The sequence below is a fragment of the Syngnathoides biaculeatus genome, chromosome 10, assembly GCF_019802595.1.
Source record: "Syngnathoides biaculeatus isolate LvHL_M chromosome 10, ASM1980259v1, whole genome shotgun sequence".
Taxonomy (NCBI): domain Eukaryota; kingdom Metazoa; phylum Chordata; class Actinopteri; order Syngnathiformes; family Syngnathidae; genus Syngnathoides; species Syngnathoides biaculeatus.
The window spans coordinates 28,065,234-28,078,401 of NC_084649.1; the positions used below are offsets into that span (position 1 = coordinate 28,065,234).

At 60.4% G+C, this 13,168-nt stretch overlaps 1 protein-coding gene across 4 annotated transcripts; it reads left to right on the forward strand.

Moving 5' to 3' along the window:
* Positions 1-16: 16 nt before the first annotated feature.
* pik3c2b (phosphatidylinositol-4-phosphate 3-kinase, catalytic subunit type 2 beta) lies at positions 17-13,005 on the forward strand. Of its 4 annotated transcripts, none has more exons than XM_061832329.1 (33): positions 17-114; positions 2,283-3,009; positions 3,172-3,275; positions 3,895-4,055; positions 4,128-4,248; positions 4,835-4,946; positions 5,094-5,173; positions 5,405-5,468; positions 5,535-5,681; positions 5,954-5,987; positions 6,072-6,267; positions 6,473-6,595; positions 6,691-6,858; positions 6,925-7,039; positions 7,119-7,261; positions 7,339-7,527; positions 7,592-7,685; positions 7,790-7,884; positions 7,964-8,144; positions 8,219-8,326; positions 8,393-8,485; positions 8,621-8,750; positions 8,815-8,951; positions 9,611-9,780; positions 10,192-10,348; positions 10,424-10,533; positions 10,612-10,810; positions 10,890-11,014; positions 11,117-11,234; positions 11,498-11,585; positions 11,666-11,772; positions 11,850-11,978; positions 12,225-13,005. In XM_061832329.1, exons 2-33 carry the CDS (start codon positions 2,323-2,325, stop codon positions 12,414-12,416), a joined length of 4,677 nt encoding a protein of 1,558 aa, XP_061688313.1. In that variant the 5' UTR covers positions 17-114; positions 2,283-2,322; the 3' UTR covers positions 12,417-13,005. The 4 variants fall into 4 exon arrangements, with proteins under 4 accessions (XP_061688313.1, XP_061688314.1, XP_061688315.1 ...); XM_061832330.1 differs by having other exon boundaries at positions 28-118; XM_061832331.1 differs by lacking the exon at positions 17-114 and adding an exon at positions 645-933 and having other exon boundaries at positions 8,432-8,485.
* Positions 13,006-13,168: the final 163 nt, after the last annotated feature.

Sequence of the window (13,168 nt, forward strand, 5' to 3'; positions counted from 1 at the left end):
TTTTGTTTTTTTGGGTGGGGGGGAGGGGGAGGAGGACGCGTAGAGGTCGAAGATGACTCAACGACGCCGGCTCCGGTGAACCGGCAGCGGGAAGGCAGGCAGGCAGGCAGGCAGGTAGGTCAGCCCCCAGCCCGCAGCCCCCCCCCCCCCCCCAAACTCCCCTCGTTAGCTTAGCAAGTTAGCAAACGTTAGCATGCACGTTGTCTCACTTTTCACCTTTGGACGCGCTCGCTCGGCCAATTTGCGAGCGTCCCGAGGACGAGCGCGCTCACGCCCAACTCCCTTGAAAAATGGCAGCATTGAAGCAACCTCGTGACGTGGGACTGGCCGCGTCCGCGAGGTTTACGTTTGACACACCGAAAGTAGAATTGATGGCCACGCGTAAACATCGGCGTCGATATAATCCCCAGAAAATGAATGGAGGACGACGTATTGGGCTGAGAAGTAAAAAGTGCCCGAGCTCACTTGCTGCACAAAAATCATCAAATCCAAAAAGTGGAACCACCGCAATGCTGCTGTAGAGCGGACGGATGCAAACGGCTCGCATGCATTGAAGTCGTGTCTGTCTCCCTTTTTTTTTGTTTTGTTTTCTCCCCCCCCCCCCCCCATGGACTCTGGTGCAGGTGACCTTTTGCTTTTCCCTCTTTTCTTCTTTTTTCATTTTGAAATATGTGTTCACTTGATTTGAAGGCGCCAGGTTTTCCTTTTGGAACATTTTGAATTGCAGGTGGCGCCTCGTCTGTCGTCTTCTGCGCCTTTCCTTCCTTCCTTCCTTCCTTTCTTTGTGGCTGACCACTCCCCCCCCATTTGGATTTGGTTTATTTGACCTCCCTTTTCACGAGACAACTCGCTCGTCTTTACTTCTGAGCCGTTGAAGCAAGTGGACGCCGGGCGCAGACCTTCCTCCGGAAAACGCCCCAAGACAGGTCAAAGGTCAGCTAAGCTTTTGAAGGCGGGAGCGACTTCTTCAAATGTGTCATCGTGAGGCGCCGTTCTTCGTGTTGGCTTTCGCCGCCGACGTCTGCAACCTTTTGCGAGCCGCCGTCTTTTGATTCTCGTGGGGGTGAAAAGTGGCCAAAATGCCTCCGATTGTCACGCGGCTCGCTTTACTCAGAAAAGCCGCCGCAACTAGTAAATATTCCGCGACGAGGCGCTCTACGCCGTCGGCCGGCATCCCGGCACCTCCGAAATGCTAACTTGACGGGAAATGGGGAAAAAAAAAAAAAAGAAATCCGGCACTCGGTCCTCATTTTGCCGTTTTGTGACGGCCTCAAAATCATCTTCAGCTGGAATTCGATATGCTCATAAAACGCAGATCCGTTACGGAGGCGCAACAAATAATCGGGTCGGGAAAACGTCATCCATTGCTATTCTGCTCATCGAGGAATCGTTTTGCTTGAAATTGTCCAAATCTTCGGCTTTGGGCCTCTCGACAGCGAACGTCCGATTCCCGCCGCGGTCCGCGATTATCTTTGGGTTTCGGCGCCGTGAGACATTTGCGGGCCTCCGCTTTTACTTTGGAAATCAGTCCTCAACATTTCTGGAAGTGGCAGCGTTAAGGATCGGTCGAATATTTGCAGCTGTACTTTGACTGACGCCACCGACGTGTCGTCCAACCAAATTTGTAGCCCTCCGCTGGCGTCAATCGGTACCAAAGAAGTGGCTCTCGCGTTCCCCATACCCCAAACAAATCTGGCAAGTACGACGCGAGTGCCTTTTGTTTGCGCTCAACTACAACCAGTTCAACTTTTGAGCAGTACACATTTTTACTGGAACTCTTCAAAAAAATGAAGGAATAATTGAACTCATCACTAGAAAAATGGATTGCTAAAATATTTGCAAGTGAGAGCCCTACTTTGCGGCCGGTTCCAACGTGGCGGCCGTCGGACTCCTTTTCCAAGTTGTTGCAGCGGCGGCGGCGGCGGCGGGCAAGACGTCTTGGGCGGCCCGCGTCGCAAACAAACGTCTTTCGTTGTTCCAGGGACTGCGGCGGCGTCCTCATCAAATCGGATCTGCCAGGATTAGTCTCAAGAAAAAAGGAATTCGAAAGCCGTCCGAGGCCACAACGCACAGGGATGTGTTGCTCGTTGGAGTCGGGCGAGCCGGGCGAGCCGGGCGACAGGCTCCTCCCCGCCGACACGTTAGCGTCGTCCACGCCTGCTTTCGGCGTGCTAATTTAGTTTCCGTTCATTCCCAGTCGTTTCCCATAGAAGGTTTCTGCAGAATTTTGGAATCCTAGCCTGTATTCCCCCCCCCCCCCCCCATCTGTGTTGTGCACATAGGGAAGCGGCTGTTGTGTCAGCGTAAAGTCGCGGTGGCGTCATGTCGGCGGCGCAGACCCAGAAGGAGGGCGGCGGCGGCGGCGAAGAGGGCGGCTGGGCCTGTCTCGAGTCTCTGGGTCTGAGTCAGAAGGAGCTGGTCCTGGCCGAGGCCCTGCAGATGGAGTACGACGCCCTCTCCAAGCTCAAGCGGGACAAAAAGACCCCCGACGCCGAGCGGCCCCGGACCCCCCCGGGGGCCCCGGCTCAACCCGACCCGTCTCTCCGCCGAGCCGGATGTTCCGGCTCCGCCGGGGTTCCGCCTCCCCGGGGGGGACGTCTTTATATCCTGGACGGTCCCGAACCGACCAAGCTCGGCCCCGCAGACTCTGAGATTCTTCCCAAAGGCTCCCGAAGCTTTCCCGAGGACGGCCCCCCTGCCGTGCCCCCGCGGAACCCCGTCCCGCCGCCGTCGGCGTCCGAGAGTCCGTTTTTGGCGGCCAGTGGGCCCGCGGTGTCCCGCGACGTCAATCTGTACACGCCTGGCGCCGACCCGCCCAAAGTCTCCCCGGCCGAATTCAAGTTTGACGTCACGGACGACTCGCTGGCCCGACTGGACGACGGCGGCCGGCCCGACCGGCCCGGGAGGCCCGTGGCCCGGAGCAACACCCTGCCCCCTCGAGTCCCGCCCAGGACGTACTTGCCTGCCGCCAGGAGCGACAAGAACCAGCGCCGGGCCTCGGCAGACCGGGTAAGACGAGAGCGCTCGCGTGGGTGCAGGGTTATTTTTTCTTCTTCTTCGTGTCACTCGCGCCTCCGCCTCACGAATGCGCAGTCCGTCTCTCTCGCTCATTACACACCCACACACCTGCACGAAACCCCGGTTAACGCGACGGTCCGGTGTGATGGACAGGCGGCGCCGGGGGGCTCGCGGCCGAACGGCTCCGGCTACGAACTCTTCCAGGTGTGCGAGGAGCGCGACGAGGAGGTGGCGGCCTTCTGCCACATGCTGGACGGGTGAGTAACCTTCGCCCCTCTGTCGCTCGTTGCTGAAAAAGTCGGGAATCGCTGAACAGTTTTCACGATTGACTTGGGCCTGGTTAAAGCGGGGCCGGACTTGGGAGTCCGGCAATGGTCGACCAGCACCCCCACCCCTACCATCAAAAGAACTTGCATTTGCGATTATTATTATTATTATTATGACCTGCGCGTAGTTAGCTAGCTAGCTAGCTATGGCTACGTCCCGAAAGGACATTTTCCCTTTCCCGGCCTCATTTGAGGGAGGCCATGAGTGCGCGCACGATATGCGGAATAAGCTTACAGGAGTTCCGGTAGCCGCTTTAGAGCGCCTCGTTGTTGCGGCGTGAAAAATCGGTGACCTGCCGGGTTGTACGCCGGCCGCTTGATGAGGAGGACGCCAGACAAAGCAGCCAGCCAGCCAGCCAGCTGCCGTTTTTCCCGCTACGCCATTGGAAGTTGACACTTAGCGGGTGCGGTTTGTCACGCCCAACCGCCTTTGAGAGCGCCGCCGTTCACTGATTGACGAGCCGTTTTGCACCAAATTTGGCTCGTTTGGGGAAGAAAAGACCTCCGGGGCGTGACCCTGTCCCATTGTGACCCGCGTGCGGCTGCCCAGGCTGCGTTCGGCGTACCCGCACAGCGACCGCTCCAAGAACGCCGGCTTGGTGTGGTCCCCGTCGGCGGGCCAGGAGGAGCTCGGTCAGGGCCCGGGCGTCAGCGTCAAGGTGACGGTCTTCGGGGCCGAGTCGGGCGAGCCGCTGGCCTTCACCTGCGACGGTACGCCTCCCGCCGCCCGCGCTCCCAGGCCGCGCCACGGCCTGACCGACACCGGGTCCGTGTCCGCGCTAGGCTCGTCCACCGCCGACCTGATCATCTACCAGACGCTGTGCTACGCTCAGGAGGACCTGGACCACCTGGACGTGGACGAGTACCTGCTGAAGGTCTGCGGACGGGACGAGTACCTCCAGAAGTAAGACCGTCTTCGGGCGTCCACCGCTCAAGTGTTTCTCTTTGACAATCAACCTTACGAATGCTCGCTCTCGGTTTCCCGTCCCGCAGAGACCTGTTTTTTGGCGGCCTTTGCGCTCTGCGCTCTTTTCGAAATTGTCGATCCAAATTTGTGGGCTTCCTTCTTGCGGTCCGGCTCATTTTCACGACTGGCTTTTTGCTCCCTTTTTCCCCCTTTCGTTCCTCGCGGTAACCCTTTGAGGAGAAATGGAAACTTTCCCCATTTTCCAGAAGGCCCTTCAGTGAGTTTTAGCGCCACTTCAATTTTCTTTTCTTTTCCCAGGTCCGGTCGGACCGTGAGCTGCCAGATAAACATGAGAAATGCAACTGACATTTTTGGGACTGTGCGGGGGTGCGGTTGCACCCTCTTGCTCCCATTTTGTCATTTTTGATTTTTTTCTTCGACGATGGCGACTTTCGTTTGCTCGCCTTTGAACGCCACGAGCGAGCAATCGCGTCGGGCGCTTCCCGCGCCTGTTTTCTGGCTGTCGAGTGCGTCTCTTTCCCTCCTCGGGCTCGGTCCAATCGTCCGCCTTTTCCCGTGTCAGCTGTCAGACTTTGTCAGGTTCGGAGTTGGTGCAGCAGTGCTTGAAGTTCGACAAGGACGTGCGACTGGTCCTGACCGAGAGGTCCTCCGTCGGCGGCGAGCTGGCACGCACGGTCAGCGCAAGCACTTTCCATCATCATACTTCAGCGTCCGGTGACAAAATCGAATCATCTCCAAGCCGTTAATTTTGAGAGCGCCGTCATCATTTCAAGCGTTGCGACTGTCGCCCGAAACGGAACGTGTGGCTTTGAACCCAACAGAAGGACGACGACGATCTGGCGTCCACGTTGAACCACGCCATCCTGCTGCAGGAGCGTCCGATCAAACAGACGGTCACCAGGTGAGGGCGGCCCCCGAGATCTTCTTTTTGGCGACCTAACATAAATCTCATCTGAAAAGTTGTCCATATTCCTTTTGATTTTATTATCCTGGAACCCCCCCCCCCGCCCCCCCGATCTCGCGTTCCCTTTTGACGCGAACGTCCCTCGATAAAACGACGACGACGCTCCCCGTGACTCATCGATTTTGACGGCGACTTCCCGTCCGCGTGGCTTTCGGTCTTTGCGTTCAGGGAGGCTCTGACGCTGCTGCTGGACACGTTCCACAACGAGGCCGAGTCCTTCCTGCTGTCCGAGGTACGGCGACACGACGCGTCGCGTGGCAGCGTTCGCCGCTGACCCTCGACTTTGCGGCGCCCGCAGGCGGAGTTGCCGCCGCGCGTGGAGCGGCTGGTCCAATCGGTGAAGGCGCTGTGCAGCTCTCTGGCCGCCGTGGAGACTCCGGACGTGACGTCGGCGCTGGGGCGGCTGCCCGCTTGCCCGTGCCGCCTGCAGCCCAAAGTCCTCAAGGTCGCCGGGCCTTCCTTCGCCGTGGCGCGCGCTTCGCTCGGGCGAGGCGATGAGGTTTTGGATTTCAACCTGGCCTTTGGAGGCAGCCTTAGATTTCTGAACCCGGTCTGAGGTTTTAGGCAAAGGTTTTCGAAAGCAGAATTATGGCTTTGAGGTCGGACTTTTCAAGTTTCGGTTTCATTCCTACGATTCCGTTTGGAAATGTTACTTTTACGGAAGCTTTTCCGGACTTCCTCCCGACTCAATTTCCGCTGGTTCTTTCCCTCCCGCAGGACGCGTCGCTGCTGTCGGTCCGGGAGAACCGAGGTAAGGTCCCGCTCGGCCCGTCCGTCCCCCGCCCCCGCCCTCGCCCGGCTCCTCACGGGCGTCTTGTCCGCTCGGGTCCTGCAGAGAAGGTGGTGGAGAGGCTGACGGTGGCCATCTTGGACCTGGTGGAGTTGTACTGCTGCACGTTCAACGCCAACTTCCACACGGCGCCGCCCGACCGTGCCGGCGCCGCCGCCGTCCGGGAGGCGGGCCGCGCCACCCCCGTGCTCTCCTTCAACGTCTACGCCGCGCACCGCGTGCCCGTCACCTGGGCCACCAGGTGAGCCGCGTCCCCGTGCTGTTGGAGCGCCCGCCTCCTCGGAAAGGTCAAGGTTCATCCCGGGCCGCGGAGCTTGGCCGACGCTCGCAAAAAAACGTCAGGACGGCGGCGTGGACGCGACTTCCTCGCTATCCGCGTCGAAAATGAAGGAAAGCGGCAAGCCGAAAAGTCGACTTTCAGCATCACGTTTGCGTGTGTGCGGCAGTTACGAAGGCTTCTTCCTGTCATGCTGGCTGACTCACGGAGGGGCGGAGCTGTGCGCGCCGCAGCACACCAGCAAGCAGGCGGTCAGCAAGTACCTTTTCCACCTGGTGGTTTGGGACCAGAGGTACGCTCGCCCCTCAGCCGCTTTCACCTCGGGCCTCATTTGCAGTCGTCGTCACCGCGACGGCTTTTGTCACCCGCCGCGGGCCGCGTGCGCAGGGTGACTTTTCCGTTGCAGATCAATCAGCTTCCCCGAGAGACGCAGCTGACGGTGACGCTGTACGCCACCCCTCTGCCGCCCCCCGGCGGCGCCGAGGAGAAGGGCAAGCAGCGGCGCGGCGCCGAGGCGCTGGGCTGGGTCACCGTGCCGCTCTTTGACTTCAGGCAGTGAGTCACCGGACGGGCGAGCGGCGGGAAGCGTGCGCGCTCACTGCGCGATGTTTGTGCGCACAGTGTGCTGACGTGCGGCAGGAAGTTGCTGGGCCTGTGGCCTTCGACCCCGGGTCGGAACGCCAACGCCCGCTCCGGCTCGCCCAACTTCAGCCAGCCCGACAGCGTCATCCTGCAGGTCAGCCGAGCGAGCGAGCGAGCGACGAAGACGACGATTGTCGTGCGTCCTGACGGCGTCGTGGCGCTCGCTCCCGCAGGTGGACTTCCCGTCGTGGGGCTTCGAGGTTCGCTTCAGCACGCCGCCCGCCGCCGCCTTTTGTCCTCGGTACGACTTTTCGCGGCTGGACGCCGTCAGCCAGATCACGCTGCGGGACGTCCTGCACAAGAAGGCCTTCTTCTGGTCAGACGCGCAAAGGCGGGCGGGTTCGGGTTCGGGGTCCGCGCCGGCTGACGCGGCGTCTCCTCCGCACCTTCCAGGCTGACGGCGGAGGACAAGCGTCTGGCGTGGGAGAAGAAGGCCTTCTGCCAGGCGGAGAGCGAGGCGCTTCCGCTGGTGCTGGCCAGCGCCCCCTGCTGGCAGTGGGCCTGCCTGCCGGACATCTACGCCCTGCTGGGTCAGTGGGCCCGCCCCGGCCGGCTGGACGCGCTGGGACTGCTGCACGCCAGGTACGCGCCGCCTCGCGCCGTCGCCGACCGCCAACGATGTTGACGACGGCGTGGCCCGTTGCAGGTTCCCGGACCAGGAGCTGAGGAGGACGGCCGTCCGGTGGATGGAGTCCATGTCCGAGTCGGAGCTGCTGGACTTCCTGCCTCAGCTGGTGCAGGTTTGAAAGCGGCTCGTTCGCTGATCAAGTCGCCAACAACCTCGTTCACCTTTGGCTGCGACACGGAACCTTTCTGTCAATTGGTCTGGTTTTCGGCCGGTCAGGCGGTGAAGTCCGAGTGCTACCTGGACAGCCCGCTGGTGCGCTTCCTGCTGCGTCGCGCCACGGGCGACCTCAGCGTGGCGCACTACCTCTTCTGGTGAGCCTGTGCGGGCCGGTGGGGGTGGGTGGGACCTTTTCTCTTGAGCGTGCTTCCTCCCTTGCTCGGCCCTCTCCAGGCTTCTGAAGGACAACCTGCAGGACGGGCAATTCTGCGCTCGCTATCAGCACCTGCTGGCCGCCCTCCTTTGCTGCGCCGGCCGCGGCCTCCGAGAGCAGCTGGAGCGCCAGTGCCGGCTGGTGTCGGTCTCGGCCGAGGCGGCGCGGCGCGTCCGGGAGGCGGCGCCGTCCGCCAGGCAGGTGGGTGACGCCGTCCGGTCCGTCGGGCGCCGCGGGCCTTCCGGGCCGGCCCTCAACGTTGCCGTCGCCGTCAGAACGCGCTGAGGGAAGGCCTGGAGGAGATGGAGCGCTTCTTCTCGGCCAACGGCAGCTGCAGACTCCCTCTGGACCCGGCGCTGCTGGTCCGAGGGATCGACATCCAGGTGAGCTCCCCGGGCCGCCGCGCCCGCGCTCGGTCGCCGACCGCTCTCTGTGCCCTTTGTCGGCAGTCGTGCTCGTTCTTCAACTCCAACGCCGTCCCGCTCAAGCTGTCCTTCCGGAACGCGGACCCCTCGGGCGACAACGTCAACGTCATCTTCAAGGTCGGCCGCTTGAGCCTCCTCGTCTTCCGTGACGGTTCATCGTCGTTCTTCACTTTGACTTTGGACCACTTGTGTTCTTTTTTTTGTTTTGCTTTCTTTGTGATTTTTTTTTTTTTTTTTTTTTCCTTTTTGCAGTCTGGAGAAGATCTGCGTCAGGACATGCTGACGCTGCAGGTGATCCGGATCATGAACAAGATCTGGATCCAGGAAGGTCTGGACATGCGGATGGTGATCTTCAAGTGCTTCTCCGCGGGGCGAGGCTGCGGTGAGGAGGGCGACGAGGGCGGGAGTTTGGCGACGGCCCGTTGACTTGCCCGCCCGCCCCGCAGGCATGGTGGAGATGATCCCGCAGGCCGACACGCTGAGGAAGATCCAAGTGGAGCACGGCGTGACGGGATCCTTCAAGGACGGGCCGCTGGCCGACTGGCTGCAGAAGCACAACCCCGCCGACGAGCAGTACGAAAAGGTGCCGCGTCGCTCGCCAGTCAAAACGGCGCCGTCTCCGGGTGAAAGCAGTGTCCGTTTCCGCGCGTTCCATTCTTACGTGACGTCCTCGCGGCCGGCGTCGGCTGTTCTGTCCTCTGAAGGGGGGGGGGGGACAAACACTCGATTTCCTGAAACAAAAACTGATCAATATGTAAGGAGCCGTCTGTGTGTTTTGTTTTGTTTTTTTTTCTCCTCCAAACAAATGGAACCATTTAAGGACTCCGAGGACATCCATTTTCATTTCTCCAAATGCGGGTCGCGGGCGTGCCTGTCTTCGCACCCCCAACTGGTCGCCAGCCAATCGCCGGGCACACGAAAGGGACAAACATCCACGGCCACTCGCATTCACACGTAGCCTCCCATCTTTGCACATTTCGCACCGGCAGAGGGCGAGGGCGTGAAGGCCACACGGGAGGGACGGGATTTGAACCCTGGTTTCGCTCTTTTTTTTTTTTTTTTTTTTGCCTTGACGTGGAACACGCGTGCCGAGAACCGTATTAATTTCCAAATACGGTAACCGGAAGGAGGCGGGTCGATCCCTCAGCGGGTCGCCTCCCGGAAAAGGTCACGGGGAGGAGGGGGGGGGGGTAAACCGAATGGAATTTCCAAATCTTTCTGACGAGGTGGTTTGTGCCGCAGGCGGTGGAGAATTTCATCTACTCGTGCGCGGGCTGCTGCGTGGCCACGTACGTGTTGGGCATCTGCGACCGGCACAACGACAACATCATGCTGAAGACCAGCGGCCACATGTTCCACATCGACTTCGGCAAGTTCCTGGGCCACGCGCAGATGTTCGGCAACATCAAGCGGTGAGCGCAGTGAAGGGAGGAGCTCCGTTGAGTCGGCAGTAGCTTAGTCCCGAAGATACTTGTGCTTTGCTGCCGTCTTGTGGCTTTTTCTGGAAAATGCCAAGCAAGTTTGTGCAACGTTCATTTCGGCGCCGCTACTAATTTGGGACAAATTACGACACGCAAGGGCCCAAACCACACCGGAAAGGGGGGGGGGGGGGGGAATTGCTCATATTGTGATACGTTCATGCGTTTAGAAGGGGGTCAGGGGAGGGGGGGTGGGGGGGGGGGGCAGCTGATTTGAAACTATCAGCTGATGAAATTCCAACGTAATGTTTGTCAAATTGTAACTTTTCGCCCTGATAAAATTTGTGATTCCGTTTTCTTTACTCTTTGTGGAGTTGCTAATGAAGACCCCGTCCCCCCATCCAGGGACCGGGCCCCCTTCGTCTTCACGTCCGACATGGCGTACGTCATCAACGGCGGCGACAAGCCGTCCAGCCGCTTCCACGACTTTGTGGACCTTTGCTGCGAGGCCTACAACCTCATCAGGAAGCACGCGCACCTTTTCCTCAACCTGCTCGGCCTGGTGAGCGCACGCAGGCGGGCACGCAGGCGGGCACGCGCGCACCCCGAGTGACGAGCCCGCGTTTGGCGTCTTTAGATGCTGTCGTGCGGAATTCCCGGACTGTCGGACGTGGACGACCTGAAGTACGTCTACGACGCGCTGAGACCTCACGAGTCGGAGGCCGACGCCACCATGTTCTTCACCAGGTGCGGCCGGGGAACCGCCGTTTGCCGCGATGCCGTAAAGAGTGCGAACGTTTTCCGGCCGAACGTGCGCCCGTGCAGGTTGATCGAGTCGAGCCTGGGCAGCGTGGCCACCAAGCTCAACTTCTTCATCCACAACTTGGCGCAGATGAAGTTCGCCGGCGCCGAAGACGCTCCGACGCTGTCGTTCGCCCCTCGCGTCCGATCGGCCAAGAGCGACGGCGCCATCCGGAGCCTCTACGTGTGCGCGCGCGCCGCCGCCGCCGCGGGAAAAGCTCACGTCGGTGCCGGCCCCGCCGCCTTCTTATTGGACGCGGCCTGCCGGTCGCCGTGGTGACGCCCCGCCGCGTTTCTTTCAGACGTACGCGGTGAAAGTGGAGCGTGACGGCCAGCGGGAGGCGCAGTTGGTGCAGAGAACCTTTGAGGAGTTTCAGGAACTTCACAGCAAACTCCGACTGGTGTTTCCCTCCAACAAGTTGCCCAGGTACACGCGTGCTGTGGAGGGGGCGCGTTTGATTGGCCGCCGGCGCACCACCGTGACAGTTGTAGTCGTCAATTGTAAAATCGCGCCTTGTCCCGCCCCCAGCTTCCCCAGCCGCTTGGCGATCGGCCGTTCTCGGGGCGACGCGGCGGCGGAGCGGCGCCGCGACGAGCTTAACGGTTACGTGTGGCACCTCCTGCACGCCGCGCCGGAGGTGGCGCAGGTCAGTGCCGAAACATTTAAGCCTCTGCGGAGAAGTCACGACAAAAGGCAACAAGATGTGGCGCGGTGAAAGTGAGAGGAACAAAAAAAAAAAAAAAAAAGACAGCAGTCACTTTTTTTTTTGGGGTGGGGTAAATATTGCAAGCCGTCAGCACTCTGAGCTTGTTAGCGGAACGCAACAGGCAACATGTTGACCTCTCGAACATCCAGTTGGGGTCGGCCCCTCCCGCTCGCGTGACGCCGTCTTCCTGTGTGTGCGTTCAGAGCGATCTGGTCTACGCCTTCTTCCAGCCTCTGCCCAGAGACCGCCGGACCGACGCCGGCGGAAGCAGCAGCAGCAGCAGCAAAGCAGGTGCGATCGCGCTCGCGCGCCGCGTCCTTCGCCGCGCCCGCAAACGTAAGACAGCCGCGTTTGTCTTCGTGCGCCCGCAGAGCCGTCGTGGCCGACGTCTTCCGGCAAAGCCTCGGGCGAGGTCAAGCTGTCCATCTGCTACCGGAACGACAAACTCTTCATTATGGTCATGCACATCCGAGGACTGGTCAGCGGCCGCCGTCGCCTGCCTCGTGGTCGCGCGCCCGCCCGCTCATGCCGACGTGTGTGCGTGTGCGCGAGCAGCAGCCCCTCCAGGACGGGACCGACCCGGACCCCTATGTGAAACTCTACCTCCTGCCGGACCCGCACAAGACCAGCAAGAGGAAGACCAAAGCGGCGCGGCGCACCCGCAACCCCACCTACAACGAGATGGTACCCCGTCGGAACGTCTTCCGTTTGTCTCTTGTTGCGTTCTGCCGGCGAAAAACGTCAGCGGCGGCCCATCCAATCCTGATTTCCATTTTAGCTCGTGAGCCTCCCAGAACGGGTGGCCTGTTTTTTTTTTTTTTTTTTTTTTACCAGTCCCGTCACCCCAGATGTGCCACGGACGTGCGATTCTTTCACTTTTGAGGTTTTGGCCACGTTTCCCTTGCGAGCTTTCGCGTCTGTGCCTTACAGCTGGTGTACGAGCGCATCCCGCGCGGCGACCTCCAGCAGCGCGTGGTCCACGTGCGCGTGCTGGGCGACGGCGCCTTCTGGGACAACACCCTGCTGGGAGAGGCCTTCGTCCCCCTGGGGAGGCTGGTCCCGGGACACCACTGGGTGGACTGGCACCCGCTGGGGGGCGCCGGAGCCGCCGGAGCCCGCTGACGACCCGCTTGAACGCGCTAACTTTTAGCCTTTGCAGGAGCACAGGGGGGAACGGCCCTTTCCGCATTACTAGTGCGCTCAATTGCCCGTCTGCTAGTGCTACGCGCTCCTGAATGACGTTTCTTCACACTCGTGGAAATGGCTCGGATGAAATGGTGGACCAACTCTGCAGAACGATGAGGCTGCACGCCGACCATTTTTCTCACTCCACATTTCTGCGCACTAGAAGACGTCGACTTGAAAGTGTGGGGGTACAGTGTGGTCAAGTTACAATTTGGGGCGTACCCAGTTATCAGTTCTACAAGTGCGCGGGATTGTCTTAGTCGTGAGGAAATGAGCGCACTAGTAGAATACGGCCCAAACGCACAAGTTCCGTTCCTCCTTTGATTGTTACCGTTCACAGATGGATTGCGGGGGCCGTCCTGGACTGAACTGGGTTTCGTTGCTCTCGTCAGATGCGATTTTCTACTTTTCTAGCGCCGTCAGCGTCGTCGGTGTTGCCAAACGAGAACTGTGAACGTTTGAAAGCTGCAAAGAATAAAGGCGGAAGTGACCGCACAGGAAGTGAGGTCACCCCGCGCAAACTCTAAACGTCTTGTTGATTTTTTTCCTGAGCGGGAGGTGGAGCGAGGGCGGGCTGCCTTTGCCCCCCCCCCCCCCCCGTCCCGTCCCGTCCCGTCCCGACCCGACCCGACCCGACCCGACCCTCAACGAGCGTCTCGTGTTCCTGGGACGTTCTGAAGAAACCGACG

Excerpts from the sequence above, each read along its gene's own strand:
- pik3c2b (XM_061832329.1), top strand. The coding sequence starts at position 2,323 with ATGTCGGCGGCGCAGACCCAGAAGGAGGGCGGCGGCGGCGGCGAAGAG. Across the intron at positions 4,056-4,127 it reads GCTGGCCTTCACCTGCGACG|GCTCGTCCACCGCCGACCTG; the intron begins GTACGCCTCCCG and ends TGTCCGCGCTAG. Across the intron at positions 7,686-7,789 it reads TCCTGCCTCAGCTGGTGCAG|GCGGTGAAGTCCGAGTGCTA; the intron begins GTTTGAAAGCGG and ends TCGGCCGGTCAG.